General features: G+C 45.9%; 1 protein-coding gene across 2 annotated transcripts in view; it reads left to right on the top strand.

Moving 5' to 3' along the window:
* Positions 1–15,704, top strand: part of LOC119436495 (bifunctional heparan sulfate N-deacetylase/N-sulfotransferase) — an 83,620-nt gene that overhangs the window by 61,653 nt on the left and 6,263 nt on the right. For both annotated transcript variants that reach the window (XM_037703355.2, XM_049658173.1), the window contains exon 14: positions 11,741–11,911. In XM_037703355.2, the coding sequence (XP_037559283.1) occupies positions 11,741–11,911 (171 nt within the window). The remainder of the gene's footprint in view (positions 1–11,740; positions 11,912–15,704) is intronic.

The raw sequence follows: 15,704 nt of genomic DNA, 5'->3' as shown, positions 1-15,704 counted from the left end.
GCAACGTATGATGCGGGAACGGTCCCACAGTTGCGACGCAACAGCGGGGTTACCAATGCATTGAGTTCTAAGGGAGCTGTGCCGGGACCGGTCGAAAACGACGTAACAGCCGGGAAAACGCAGCCCCCGGAAACGTAACAGCGAGGTTCTACTGTAACACTATACGACGCTACGACGCCATCGTGACGCTTGCTCTTCGTTTCCGATGCCTCGCACTTGTGCGAAACGACACGCGTCCACGCATCCGGTACCTGGTGTGACATTCCGAGGATGAGTGCTTCGACGAAAACGGAAAACGTGTGCGCGTTAATATTGAGGGCGCGTTAGAATCGAGTAAATACGGTAAACCTTTATTTTTCGAATTTTCGTGCCGAACCTGCATATAACGAAATCCTCTTTATAACGAAGTTTTCCGGGAATTTGTCAATTTCGTTATATCCAGGTTTAACTGTACAGTTAAATCTTAAAACAGAAGTCACATCTGACACTAAAATAGTACCTTTGTTATATATACAATATTGGTATTGGTTATAAGCATATACCATATTTACTCGAATCTAACACGCACTTTTTTTCCCCGATGAAACAGGTCCAAAAATTGTGTGCGCGTTAGAATTGAGTACGACCCTAAATATGCATTACCATATAGCCGTCGGCATTTCAACATGGCCGCCTCGCACACACTTCGAGCCTAGCTACACTCTAGCGTAGCTGCCGTAGCTTCCTCCATGTGTTGCAGTACACGTGCTTAGGCATTAGTCTTCCCGTTTTATGCGTCTGCTCTATCACTATAAAGTGCCGAGTTCATCATGATGCCGCATTTAGAAGGAAAGTGATCATGTGTGCGGAGACGGACGGAAATCGGGTCTCATCACGGGCGTTCGGAGAATCCGAAACTTGCGTGCGGGACTGGCGCAAAAAGGAGAGAATTTTCGCCAGCAAAGCAACGCGGAAGGGTTTCATTGCACCGAAGCAAGACGTATTTTGTGACGATCCATTTAAGGGGGGGGGGATACGATCGCCTTGGCCCTATCTTGAAAGCGATCTGCGATGTGGGGAGTCTGCCGCGCTCTGTGTTTTCGCCGAGTCGCGTTGAAGCGAGAGGCATGCTAGCACGAAGGTCAATTCGCTTGCCGTGCTTTGTCACTCCAGTGTTTTGACAGCGAGTTTCCGCGGTCAACGAGCGAGAAGTGTTCATGTTTGCTTGTGCGCGCCTGACACCGTGCTTGTTAATTTATTTAGTAAGCGAATGTTTGCAAGTTTATACGGCCGATAAAACTGCTATCGCAATCAATGTCTTGCCTTTCGGGCAAAACTGCTTCTTCTTTTATTCATCGCAACTTTAGTGCACCGGGAGTAAATCATTGTTTTTCCAAATGAGAGAAAGTTGTATTTCTGCGTGAGAGCTTGAGGTGCGCGGTACTCTAAAGGAGCTTTTTTTTGTTTTGTTTTGTTTTTGGTCTCAGAAAACAGGTGCGCGTTACAATCGAGGGCGCGTTAGATTCGAGTAAATATGGTAATCGTTACATGCTGATATTGGCGAGAAAAATGCTGCATTTGCTTTTTTATACCTGATAATTCGGTATAGCGATGTTCATTATAGAATCGAAGTTCAACTATTGTACTCTTCTTTTATTAAATTTTCGCTGTGCAATGTATCATGGATGTGGCACACTGTTCTGCCTGCTGTTTCTCTTTCTGCTTTGTAAGCCATTGTAGGGTTTCCTGTAAGCAATGGCAGAGCATTTCCTATACTGTAAAACCGCACTATAATGATGTCGAAGGGGTAGCCGAACTTACTTTGTTAGTGGGCATGCTGAAACTTCCCGCCAAAATATTCCGCTTGAAGAAGCTGCTGAACTAGGCTCAATTAAGGAAGACAAATGTAAGCTTGCTGAAGGCGCAACAATTACGTGTGTCTCGGGGCACGTGGGCCGCACCAGCTTGGCACACGTCGATGTCTCGTGCTGCAACGATTCCAGCAACGCTTCGCATTACGTAGATGTAAGCTACAGTTGAATCTGCCAGATATTCCAGTTACTTTGGGTTGTATGTTTTCCTTTAATTACTGCAATTACTGCAGATTTTGTTTCTCAAGATGTCGCACAAATAAGTTTGGGTGACACAGATTACAGCATGAAAGTTCTTTAGCTTCAGCTTTCTTCGCAAAGGTGCTTGTATAGCACTAGCAGGTACAAAAAAAGGTGAAGGGACCCTGAAACAATTTGGACGATTGTATACAAATGTACTGAGTTGGTAGGGTAGGTCCTTCTGATCATTAACAGACATATTTAAGCACTCTGCGTAAAGTGTGTTATCTATTATAAGGTTTTAAAAGTGTGCATCGCTACCAATCGCAGCGGTGCCGCTACCCTCCCCTCCGTTTTCAGCCGCCCCTTCCCATGCTATGTAGCATGGGAGAGTGATGTCACTTAGGCGAGCATTCCAATGGGCTACCCATGCAGTGTCATCAGGAATGCTTGAAACATGGCGCTTCATTAAGCTTATTTTTAATAGCATACTTATGCATAGTAATTTGTGCACCCTTAAAAATAAGTGCACAAATGCAATAAATGTAGGCGTTTCTTAGAACCCATGGCCCACTTCCGCCTAAGAATGTGGATTGTCTGCTACAGCTCTGGGGATGGCAGCCAATATGGGATGCGGAGGGGGCTCTCACAAGAAAATAGGAGCAGCGATGTCTTCTTTGGCAGCAGGAACATGAATGGTACCAGCACTGTATTACGCTTGTCTTCCACTACAGGTGTGTGCAGGGAGTAAACTGCAGCGATTGCATGCTGTAGAAGACGCGAGCGCTGTACATCAATGTCAACACTAACCTCCTTGGTCAACACACCAATCACCCACAGTTTTGAAAAGAACGGCACTTTTAGCGGTAACCGCAGGTTGGGCATTTGTCAGAAAGCCAAGTTTTGTGTGTAATTTGCCCACTATGGTAGCCGAAGAATATTCTAACAAGCTGAGATCCTGAAAAAAAGTGTTGCAAAGGCAGTTGAACGTGCCTTCCCAATGTATCAAAACGTCCATCAGAAAGGCACCATCTTGAGTTCGACATTACTGTATTACACGATACAATAACTACAATCGGAGAAAAAAACAGACTGTTGTAGTGCTAGTATCACGGTGTTGAACCGGAACTGAACTGAAAACTGGAAAATTTTATTTTTACTCAAACCAGAACTGAACCGGAGCATTACGATTTCTTTCACTCTGGAGCGAAACAAAGAGAAAAATATCATGGTTTTCAGTTCAGGTTGGACACGTTTTCTGGAACTTTTCATGCATTGCCTACACTTGTGGCTCAACTATGTTATCTCATTTGTAAATACACACCATCTTCCAGTGATTTTAAAGGTAGCAGCACCGTTAGTACGATTTTCAGCATATTGCGTCAAAGGGCAGGCTAGGTGTTGTGTTAATGCGACAATATTTGGGCATCACACCTGATGCGCAGACTGACCAGACTGTCATGCATGTAAAGTACCTGAGACAGTGGAGCACATATACTTGTCGCTTGTCCCCAATATGACTGTGACTGGCACACATTGAATCATTTGTTAGTGCCACTTAACAACAGGCCATTCAGTGAAAAAGTGTTACTGGGCCATTGACCGGACATATCAATGAAGCAAGCCATCAAGGCTCTCTCAGAATATTAGGCTGTGAACGGGTGCTTCAAACGTGCAAATAATCGCATCATACTGCCTGTCCTCATCATTACTCCTTAGTCCTCTATTTTTCTCCTCCACTCTTTCCCCCTGAGACGAGTAGCAGGCTATTGGACCTCTGTTTCCTCAATATATTCTCCTCTATCTCTCTCCCCTCTCAGTAAAGCTTCGCTTCCCATAGATTCCAGCATTTGTGTTGGATCTGCATAATGTTTTTGTAACTACGTGTGACCTAAAGAACAAGTGTAATTTTTCAGTGCTGCTTAACAGATTTGAGCTTTGATACAAAATAAATTTGCTGTTTGCCTGTAATCATTATTCGGTCATGCAAATGAACCTGAACCGGCGCTTGAACCAGTTTGAACCATTATCTTTTTCCGTTTGGAATTGAACCGGAAGTGAACCGTTTTCGGTGAAGCAGAACGAACAAAATTGTCGCTAGAAATGGAGTCTAGGGTTGAGTAAATGTGGTGAGAGTTGATTAAGCGTTGAGAGCCTATTTCACCACATTCACAAGTTAGTGACAGCTCTAGCCTAGCTACGGCAGTGCTTATATGTTTCTGTTGATGACTACAAAGAAATCTTGCAAACAATATAGGGACAATCATAAGCATACTTATTATTTGATATTTACATGTTAAAAGGCAATTATCACGCTGAAATAATACTGGAAATAGCTACTTTGTAGGTCGTACATTGCATAATACCTCGTTAACTCGAACTCGCATATCTCGAAAAATCGGGTAAGTCGAAATTTTCCGTCGCACCAAACCATTTCCCATACGTACAGTGTAATTATTGCCCTTTATCTCGAAGTAATTTTGGGCCAAATTGCGAATATCTCGAAATCTTCACAGAGTGTAACAAAAACTCCGCCGCCGGATTATTTAACAAGCTTCGAGTGAGGTTGCCGCGCCTACCATAAAGTGGACGCTTTCCCCAAATGTGAAGTCGTTATGCATAACAACAAAGTTGTTATGCCTAGCGGCATAACAACTTTGTCAAGCAACTACAGTGTAGACAGCTTATAACGTAAGTCGCCGGAGTCGCGAATATCCGCACTATAACCAAAGCAGCAATTTTCAAGGCCCGCACATATGCAAAACATGTGCACCGAGCCGCCTCGCGTATGCGACAGTCGAGGAATGCGGTTAGAACGTTTGCATTCAATTTACAGTCGAATCTCGTTAATTCTAACCAAATCACGCGGCGGCGCCTCCGACCGGCATTGCTCCGGCACCGCCATAGAGTAAAAGCTTAGGAGAGACCCCTCAATGTGGCGCGCGAACAAAACAAAAAAAGAAAAATAAACATGGCGGAAATTTCACCCTCTCTCAAATGGCAAGGTCGCCGATTCTGCGTTGCGCCGGAACATGCGTGTACGTGCCGACGTCTCGATCAGCCACGCTACCGTGGCCACGCGTAGGAAATGGCAGTGAACCCTTCTTTCTCCTTTATGCTTCCTCTACTTTCTAGTTACGTGTTGACCTTGCACGTTGCGGCTACGGCGCAGAGGGAAGCAGCGGCGCTGTCCTAAGACGGCCAACGAAACTGCCCACGCCGGCAAACGCCCGCTTCCCGATAACGGCAGAAAGCGAAACTTCGGGGAGCTGGCGCCGGGCCATCTGGAACGGCGGCGCCTGCACGGAGGCGGGCGCGCACGGTGACAGTCGAAAGTGAGGGAGATACGAGGGAGGGCGAGGGGAGCCGTTCTGTGGGGAGCCACCGAAGCGGCGGAGTTGCCGAGGTGAAATCCGATTCCCTGCCGCCCTCCTCCCTCACATTCCACGGTCTCCGCGTGCGCCCTTCGCCGTGCCATGCCGGCGCCGCCCGCTCCCTGAAGTTTCGTTTACTGCCGTTATCGTGAAGCGAGCGTTGGCCAGCGCTGGCAGTTTCGTGGCCCTCGCTCGCTATGCGCGCCGTGACATTTCACGACTCGCACTCAAGATTCTGATTTCAGCCTCACTGGCTGTTCGTTTGCACCACGTGCCCTTCTCCTCCACTTCGTCTCTCTTTCTTCCTCGAGCACTCCTTGGGGCGCCCGTTTGAGGGGAACGTTCGCCGTCTCCACTGACTTCCGTACTTCCAGGCAGCCGCACTGTAACCGGTATTTCGTTTCCCGCAACTGCACTATAAGTGATACGTGTATACATGGAGTGCTATGGGAAAATTAACAGGAGTCTGAAAAGGACCGCACTATATTCGGTCCTGCACTATAAGCGGTTACGTTATAAGTGGTCTATACTGTATGTGGCACATCATGTGAAGGGAGAGACGTGCGCAGAGGCAGGCCCTGCAATATAGCATGCTTGGAGCAGTTCGTTTTGTTCGCTTTATGCAACGCTCGTGATTTACCATCAGTGGTGCGATTTCTGTTTTAATTTTATTCTACGCAATGCACGCGGCACAAGCACACGTAAATGCAAGCAGATGTACCGTTGACAGGGGAATTTACTGACACCGAAATCGCTGGGATAGCTACAAACTGAAGGGACGGTGAAGATGATGGCGACGAAGGACTTCAAGAGGTGCTGACATCAGCCGAAACAAGAAACTTGCTTCGCTTGCTGCGAAGTAAAGTTGAGTGCAGCGGTGGGAACGATTGGCTCATGTAATCTGTGAAGCAGCCCGAAAACGCCTTTCTAGGTCCAAGTGCTACTACGAAGCAGACCAGCCTTATTCAATTTTTTCTGCTCTAAATAACGTGTAAAGCCCATGTAAGCGATGTTACACGCGACGGCGACAGGCCACGCGATGGAGATGGCTGCCATGTTCACTCATCGCCTGCAAGTCGAACCCCACGCGAGCAACAACTTTGAGCGATGTCTCCCCAGTGTTGCCAGTATGAGGGCAGCAAATACACGCCGAAACTGGCATGATGTGTGCTTTATTAAGTTGATGTGTTCTGCTATAGAGAGCAGCATGAAATATTTCTGATGGTCTTGCAGTGTACTCTTATCCTTTCACATTTAGAAGTTTAGCTCTTTTTGAAAAGCTCGTCAGTAACGGTGAATTTTTTTTGAAAGAACTGGACTTTTCACTGCAATTACCTCAACTTTGCTTATCTCGAAAATCTGCTTATCTCGAAATTGCTCGATATTGCTCGTAGATATGCGGCGAACGCCCGCGGCAGCATATGTCGCTTTTCGCTTCATGCAGTGCAAGCCAGTGAACATTGCACGTGGTGGTGCCGCGTTGCCATCCGCTGCGCGAAGTTCATCTTGAAATTTTGCTCCATGTAGGGGGCTGCGACATAGAAACACACTCAGTTCAAATCAACCAGAAGTAGACAACACTTGCGTCACCACATGAAGGAGGCAGGACATATCGATGGCTGCACAGTGTAAAAGTTGAGGGGAAACGCCATGGTTTAAGGGGAGAGTAATGCTTAACCACTCATACCTGTGTTGTTATAGCACGCTGACATGAAATTCTAGTGAGAAAGCATTTCTTGAGAGATACCCTCTGTGTTTAGGCATAGTACAACAAAAACCATTTCAAGGACCCTTTAACATAAATTTGTGGCTACAGCTTGAAATTGCTTCTTACATAGGAAGATTGATGAATCTTGACCCCCCCAAATTAGTGTTCCCTTATATACTGGGTATTTCTGAAATAGTCTATTTTAACTTCAGTTGCATTTGTAGACTTTGATGAAAAGTGGTTCAGGTCCCCTCTAAAAAAAAAAACTCCTCCTCCCGCGCCAACGGCAGCGATGCGTGACGCGTCTGCAGCGAACGCCAAGAGCTTGCCCCAAGAGATGTGCCGGCCACATCGCCGGCTGCCACCACTACCTCTGAACGACTTCAAGATCATTCTGCGCCCCAAATCGAATGCAGTTCCAATCCAGCTCAAATCCTGCTCAAATCCAGCGCTTAATGTAGCTCCAATTCTGCTCAAATCCTACGCTTGTGTAGTTCAAATCCAGCGCTAATGCAGCTCCATTAACATGAATCCTGGGGAAGTGCAAAGCAGTGATGCACCGGTGTTTCCCGCGGGAACACCACAGGAAAACCACACTTGGCGCACCACCCCTTCACGTCTTCTTCACGGGTGGTGGTGCCCCTCTCTTGCGCTGCGCTGGTATCAGTCTGGTATTTTGGAACTGGTTTTAACGAGTTTCTGCTAATTAATGCGCTTCATGCTTGATTACTCCTGTCTTATAAATTATTCTGAATCATGTTAGTTTATTTTGAACCGGTTTTGATCAATTGTGCACTTGTTTTGACCCTGTTTTGAGCACTTGTTTTTGAGCATGATCACGACAGATTACACGTGACGTCGACGGCCCGGGCCCCTAAAGTGCTTTGCACTTAAAACGTGGCTCACCTAAGGCATGTGAGACCAACAGCTTATGTTTTGCAGTAAAGTTGAGTTACTCAAACTATTTTTTGAAGCGCGATTAGCAAATAACTAATTTCAATTATGCAAATTTTTAAATGTGTGCTTTAGGTTTAAATTTAATTGTAAAAGTTGTAGAGAGTGCTCAAAAACACACAATGAAGTTGTTTTTAAAGTGTTACTCTTTACATGTTATTTTTTCCAATATCTGAAGAAAGCCAGTGAAACCTCAAAAATAGTAATGGGACGGCACACTTGCACATCTGGTTTACAGGGCTCTCAGCCATGTTTGCCAAGAACAAAGCCTGCATGTAACTTGTTAAAGAGGCCGACGACCGTTCCAATTCACTTTCAGCAGTGACCTATCACTTGTCATTTTGGACTGTTGTGGATTTCCATCTTCCCGACGACGGTGCTGATGTAGATGCCTGGAGCCAAGGCCAATCGCTTCTCTTTACAATGGACATGGGGCCGTGCTTTGGAAACATAGTTGAGAGTGCTGCAAGCCAGATGTGCAAGCAGTGGCATCTTATTTTTCATATTTCGTGGGATTTCTTCAGAGCCTGGAAAAAAGAATCGCATAAAAGATATCACGAGAACGACTTTATTGGGTGTTTCTGAGTTTGCTCTACAACTTGTGCAATCAAATGTATGCCCTAAAACAAATATTTAAGAATTTGCATAATTGAACTTGGCAAATTAGCTAACTAATCAAATTTCAAAAAATAGCTGAGTAACTCAAGTAGACTTCGAAGAGCATGCAGTAAGTCTCATTCATCTGAGATGTGCCACTTTTTATTAAAGCTTTGTTCAACTTGCGTGAAACACCCAGTATGCTACTGCAGGGAGCAGAGTTGTGCAAAGGTACGCCATCTTGCAACCTTCTGAAAGTGGGAATTCTACTCCTCGAGCTTGCACAAGGCAGGCTAATGTGTCAGTAGAATCTTCAGCGCTTTATTCTGCATCGCTACTGTTATAGTGAGGTTCATATAACATTTATTGATTAGTCAAATGAATTTTGCCTCCTTGAAAATGGTGTTTTGACGAAGTTTCACTGCGTAACACATGCTACAGAGGTAAATATGTTGGCCGCAGTGGTTTCTTTACCTGGCAACAGATGGCATGACTAACCTTTGTACAGGAGTTTTTGTTGGTTATGCCTCCCCATTGTCAGCATACTTTTGTTTATATTGAGCAGAACATGCTAATACAGTGCAGACCACTTATAATGTAACTGCTTTTAGTGCGGGGCTGGTTATAGCATGGGTTTTTTTGACCACCGATATATCTCCCATAAAACTCAATGTATAGGCGGACCGTTTATTGCATAGGCGCGCGAAGCAGAATACCGGTTATAGCACGGTTTTTTTAAGCGCCGACCATGAAATCGGCGAACGGAGCACGGCTGCACGTTTGGGGGCGCGCAAACGCGGAAGAGTGGGAGCGCGGGCGCGCGCGTGGAGACCAGCGGTGAAAAGCGAAACAAAAAGTCGCAGTTCCGCCCGAAAGGCGAAGCAAATTTACTAGTAGAGTATACGGAGTAAGGATAGTAGTTTTATCGCCTGCATGAACTTGGCCAAATCCGCTTACTAACTGAATTAACAAGCATGGTGTCAGCGCACACAAGCAAACATGAATAGATCGCACTCGACAACTGCAGACAAGCACTGTAAGAACGCAAACGTGAGCAAACGCGGCAGGAGCAGCGACTGAAGGTTTGTGTGGTCTATCGCTTCAGCCGAAACTGAGCGGCAAAAGCACAGCGCATACAAAGGTCAGAGCCGTGTGGAGATCGCTTTCAAGATATGGTGCGCGCGACCTCAGCTGCGCAAAGTACGCAGTGGCTCCCTCCCGCGCTGCCTTCGCGCTTTCCTCCTTTCGTGTGGGAGATTGAGTCGCCAGTTACCCTTGCGCCCGGCTGCAAGATACGCATCGAAGGCCGCAGCTAAACGTCGCCTCCCTTCCTTCCCTCTCAAACCCCCCACGGCCTTCCGCATGACGAGAGTCGTCGCGTTTGCTATCCGCCGTGCGTTCGCTGTCCGTGAAAGTACAGTGGAGTGAAAGCACGCATCCCTAGCGCGCTTTCACTTGCACATACAGCATTTTTTTTTTTTTTTGCGGGAGTGGGAGCATGGGCGCGCGCGTGGAGACCAGCGGCGAAAAGCGAAACAAAAAGGAGGAGAAGGGCGGGAAACTTTGGAGGAAGGAGGGCGCGTGTTTTCATCACTATAGCAGCGTCTAGAGTGAACTAGATAGCAGCGTCCAAGCAGGGTGCACGGAGTGCGGGGGAGAACGGTGACGCACTCCTTTTTTTTTCTTTTTAGTTTTTTTTTTTTTTTCGGGAGTGGGAGCGTGGGCGTGTGCGTGGAGAGCAGTCTCCAGACGAAAATAACAGCGTTCTTCAGCTGATGCCGCGCTTGTTAGGGGAACTTGGGGCGCGATCTTGTACGCGTTCCAAAATGGAACGGAGGCGTTCCGTTCCATCGAGCCGCACACGATTGGTCAATTTCAACCGCGACGTTCAAATTGACCCATCGCGTGCGGCTCGATGGAACGGAACGCCTCCGTTCCATTTTGGAACGCGTACAAAATCGCGCCCTTGGTTTCTATGCTGTGCTGCGATTGCGTTGCATGTGTGTGTGGGTGAAATATGTAATAAATTGTGTTTGAAAGCTGGGTTGCCCATTTGGCATAAGCAAAAGCCGAAAAAAGCATGCTTTGGTTATAACGCGGTACCGCTTATAGTGCAGATTTTTACAACTCCCGCGACTTACGTTATAAGAGGTCTACACTGTACCGTAATTAAATGTAAGATAATTTTAGGGAAAGCATGCTTGCAGTAGTCGTCTCTGTGCTAAATTACACTGGGAACTATACAATATATGAGAAAACAAACGTGTATAGTACTGCTGCAAACACCAAAGCAAGAGTACCTTGGCATAAGTGAATGTGGCAAGCAGTAATTGAAGTGTTCATGCTCTCAGCAGTGCTGAATGCAGCACAACATACGTACTGCAGCTTTTGAGTTGGCTTCTCTGGGGAAGTTTGGCGTTCAATGTGACAGCACTCGGGGAATGGCTGCAATGGGTGCTGCTGTTATTACTCGTGTCTCCATGGTACACTGCAGTTCTAGCTTAGTTGCAGCCACATTTAACCCAAGTGTGGCAACTATTTACACTAAGTTACATTGCTAACTACATGCTACCTTTTGGGCCATTGTTTTTGTGTTATCTCCAGGTTTGCATTCAAAAATGTTTTCTCAATTTCTGGGACATAGTGGTAAACATATAAACAGAAATAGTGGTAAACATATAAACAAACTTGGTGATTATATAATATAGTAGCTTTGATAGCTTATTAAAATTACCTATGCCATCTTTGTTTCAGACACATTTTCCTAAATGAACCTTTGAAGACCCTTCTATTCTTTTTTCTGGTTCACTTCCATTCTGGATTCACTTCCAGTGAATGTAGTAAATGTTTTGGGTTTGGTTTTACATTGTGGTAAAAAGTGTAGCTAATTGCTGCATGAGACAATCATTTGGATACTTCTTTGAAAGGTTTTCTTTTTCTTTTTGTTTTTTCCTTTTTTTTTCTTTTAGGGTGTATGCTGAAACAGTGTTTTGTGAAAAAGTATTGATATTTAGTACATGTTACACATTTCTGAGAGACAATGAAGTAATTTTCTTTTTGTAATTTGTTTGAAACAGCACCAGCGGTCCCATGGTGACACAGTTGCCCTCAACTTTACTTTCTATGATGTGATCACAGCCAATGATCACTCACCCAAGCCTTTACGGGAGTTACGTAATAGGTGTCTCAACCCTGGTCTTTACGCACAGCACCTAGAACGTTGGCTTAGTTTCTACCCACCACAACAGGTACGCAGAATGTTACTGTTACGTTTTATGCATGCTTGCTTTTTCTTTTTGGCTTTGTGTCTGATGTGTGAATGTAAACACAGAAGCAAACCAAATTTTCAGACACTCAAGTATTAGGACCTTGTGGCCATTGCTCTTGAGCACATGTGCAGTGTCTAACACTGGCTAGAAATTTGGATGCAGCATGATAGGTTAGAATCGAGTAAATCGTTAGAATCGAGTAAATACGGTAATGCTCTACAGTAATAAATGCTGTAAAAATGCGAATAAGTTTTATTTATAATGTGAAGCAGCTCATTTCAGTTCAGAACTTATCTGCCAGTCACAGATCCATTTTTGTGAGGAAAGCATCACCGCACGTTTTTACTCTTATGTGCTGTCACTTTTTTTTTTCCTTTTTGCACTGCACACTTTCCACTGCCATGATAAATTTTGTTTGCCAGGGTTCAGCGGAATCTGATGTGGGAAATGCACCCACTGCGCTGAAGTAGACACCTAATGTCTATATGCATAGCATTTCTAAACATGTCCATCCTATATTGGCTGTCATGCCATCTACAAATAGCTTTTTAAACCAAAAATACCTCTCACCTAGCGAATTCCCACCTTTGGCAATGTGGCTTCCATTCTTATGGCCAGCAGTTTACTGGCTTTGGTAGTCAATAAGTTAACAAGCTTGCTAGTAAAGTAAAATTGTATGAAGGGTAGATGAGGGTAAAAAAAAGATTTTTTCCGAAAGAGTCAATTTTGTTTTGTTTTGTATTCCTCCAAGCCTCCTCTTTTATGTACAGTATAGACCACTTATAACGTAACCGTTTATAGTGCAGAACTGGCTACAATGCGGCCTTTTCCGACTCCCGTTTACCCTCCCATAGAACTCCATATATACGTATACCGCTTACAGTGCAGCTGTGTGAGACCAAATACCGGCTATAATGCGACTTCCGCAGGAAAATCTCGCCGACAAGGGCGGCAGCGAGCACGCTTCTCAACAAGGTGCGTGCTGCCGGCTGGCGTATGCATTATTCAATGCAATCAAACTCGTTAATTCGGACTTATTTGGCCGCGCATCGGTTAATTCGGACTACTTTCGGAGCTTGGTGAGCGAGGAGCGCTGCAAATGTGCGACTCAAAAGAGCAAGAACGGCGCTAGCGTCCAACCGAAACGAAGCGGCGGAGTCCGCGTCGCCACAGCCATCAGTTGAAATCGTAGGTGAATGACGGCAACGGTGGAACGCTTAGAGTCTATTTGTGTCTTTAAAGCCTGTATTCTTGCGTTTACCGCCGCGCATAACATCGCGTCCGCCGCGGGCTTTCGTAACTGCGTAGTCGTCATCCAAGATCGCGTTAATAGCGGCCGCGGTTTTCTCCGCAGCAGTTGCGGTGAACAGTAGTTTCGTTTTTACTCAGCACGCGCGTCGGGCGCATGCCTAAAAAAAACTGCGTAGTCGCCATCCATGATCGCATAGATAGCGACCGCGGTTTCGACTGCAGTTCTTGCAGCGAATGGTAGTTAATTTGTCCAGACTCAGTGCGTGCGTCGGGCGCGTGCCTTCAGCACCGCAAAGTCGCTGTTCATAATCGCGTCGATAGCCGTCCCGGTTTTTTCCGCAGCAGTTGCGGCAAACAGTTGTTTTGTTTTGACTCGGTGCCAAGCTGTCGAGCTTGAAGAGCACCGGCTACATCGCAATTACGTTTTCGCCAGTGAGCTGGCGAAAACATAATCGCGATGTGCGTGGGATAGTAGTACAAAGCGTGTCTACATGCTTTGCAAACGTGTAGGTATTGAAAATCATTATTTTGGTTATGGTGCGGTACCGTTTATAGTGCAGATATTCGCGACTCTGGTGACTTACATTATAAGCGGTCTGCACTGTATTAAAAAAAATCAAAGCTCAGAATCAATTAGAAGTTAGTAAAAACTAAAAAGTGCAAAAAGCACTCGCGGTGGCTCGTTGTTACCCAAATTTCGCGCGCACGGCATTTTGCTCCGTGGTGTTGCCTGCTCTTGAATTTTCGCGAGGATGTAGGGCCTAACCCTCTTCTTCCAGAGCCCACTTCTGTAGCGCTGCATTCTTGCTGAAAATGCGGCAAAAAAAAAAAAAATTGTTTCCCTGCCGAAGTGTAGCATCGTGACTTTCTTTTTTAAACTTTCAAATGTGTTTTTCTTGGTTTTTCATTTTGTAGCATTTTTAATGTTTGTGCACTAAAATTTGTGCACTTTATGTAGTCTGATTATAATGAAATTTGGCATGCTTATGCTTTAACATGTCCTGAATTCAAAGGAACAACTTTCAGAGCTTTCCACAAACATATTCAGGAAGATAATTTCAAAAGTTTCTTCGTTGAGAATGGTAAAACTGAAACTCAGCGTGGAATTTTTTTTTAGACTACAACACAAATGTTATATTATATTTTTTGCTTTATTGAATTCTACTATTCATTGGGAGCAATATGAGCTATTTTTTAGTGCTTTGTTGTGCTCACTGTTATCGCCTCAGCTTGCACAAAACTGCATTGTTTTTACAAATGCATGCTGTGCAAGAAAATTACCAAATGAGCTATTAAGAAACTAAAAGTGGATTTTAAAAGAGGAGCTCAAAATCTGCAAATGGTGAAAGGTTCATTGAGCTGTCACAAATATTTAAAGAAAAGCTTTTCCGAGTGGCATCTGCCCTTAAAGTAGTACCGTATTTTCTGGTGTATAAGTCGCATTCTTTTTCTGAATTATTCGTCGGTGCGTCTTATAAAAAAGGTGCGACTTATACAGTGAAATCTCGATGATACGACCACGGCTAATACGAATTTTTGGATGATACGATTTTCTGTGGTCCCGGCTGAGCCTGCAACGTGCTAGAGAACGGTTGTTACGAATCGATTTTCGACCCGCGTGGGTTGATACGAATAAACGCCGCCCCACCAACGGCCGCGAGAGAGAACAGCGCGCAGTCACGCGCTATCTCTTTTCTCTTTGGGCGCGGAGGTCGCGACTGGGCGCGAAGAGTTTGACGCGGTGGCGCTTTTCTTGCTTTTGCGCTTTTCCCCACACAGGCGTGGGGAAGTGCGGTCTATCGCTTCAACGGAAACTGAGTGGCGTAAGCACAGCGCATACAAAGGTCAGAGCCGTGTGGAGATCGCTTTCAAGATACGGTGCGCGCGACAACCCCGACAGCCGGCACAGGCACAAAGTACAAGAACGCATTTGTTGGCAGAGTAGAAGCCGCCCGGTTGCAAGATAAGCATTTGGTGCCACTACAGCACAGCGTCGCCCCCCCTCCCTCCTTCCCTCCATGAATACCCCCCCCCCCCCCCCCCCGGCCTTTTGCGCGACGGAAGCAGAGCCGGGCTCGACTGGCGCGCCCGGCCGTGACGGAAGTCGCGTTTGCTCTCCGCTGTGCGTTCACTCTCTGTGCGTGAAGGCGCGTGTCCCCCGCGCGAAAGGCGCGCTTTCACTCGCACATACGGCGCGCGGCGACGATTTTATCGCCCTTGGACTCATGCTCCACGTCTCATGCTCCTCCTCCGCATCGCCCTCGTTGATCTCCTCTCCCATCGGTGGGTGCTCGCTACCGCCCTTGTCGGCGAGATTTTCCAGCGGAAGCCGCATTATAACCGGTATTTCGTCTCACGCGGCTGCACTGTAAGTGGTATGCGTATGCATGGAGTTCTATGGGAGGGTAAACGGGAGTCGGAAAAGGCCGCGTTGTAGCCTGTTCTGCACTATAAACAGTTACGTTATAAGTAATCTATACTGTAAATGCTTTTTACGTGCGTGTGCCTGAGTGAGTTCACC

The sequence above is a fragment of the Dermacentor silvarum genome, chromosome 1 (assembly GCF_013339745.2).
Source record: "Dermacentor silvarum isolate Dsil-2018 chromosome 1, BIME_Dsil_1.4, whole genome shotgun sequence".
Classification (NCBI taxonomy): Eukaryota; Metazoa; Arthropoda; class Arachnida; order Ixodida; family Ixodidae; genus Dermacentor; species Dermacentor silvarum.
Note: the sequence above shows the minus strand (reverse complement) of the source record. Positions and strands in the feature narration are given on the sequence as shown.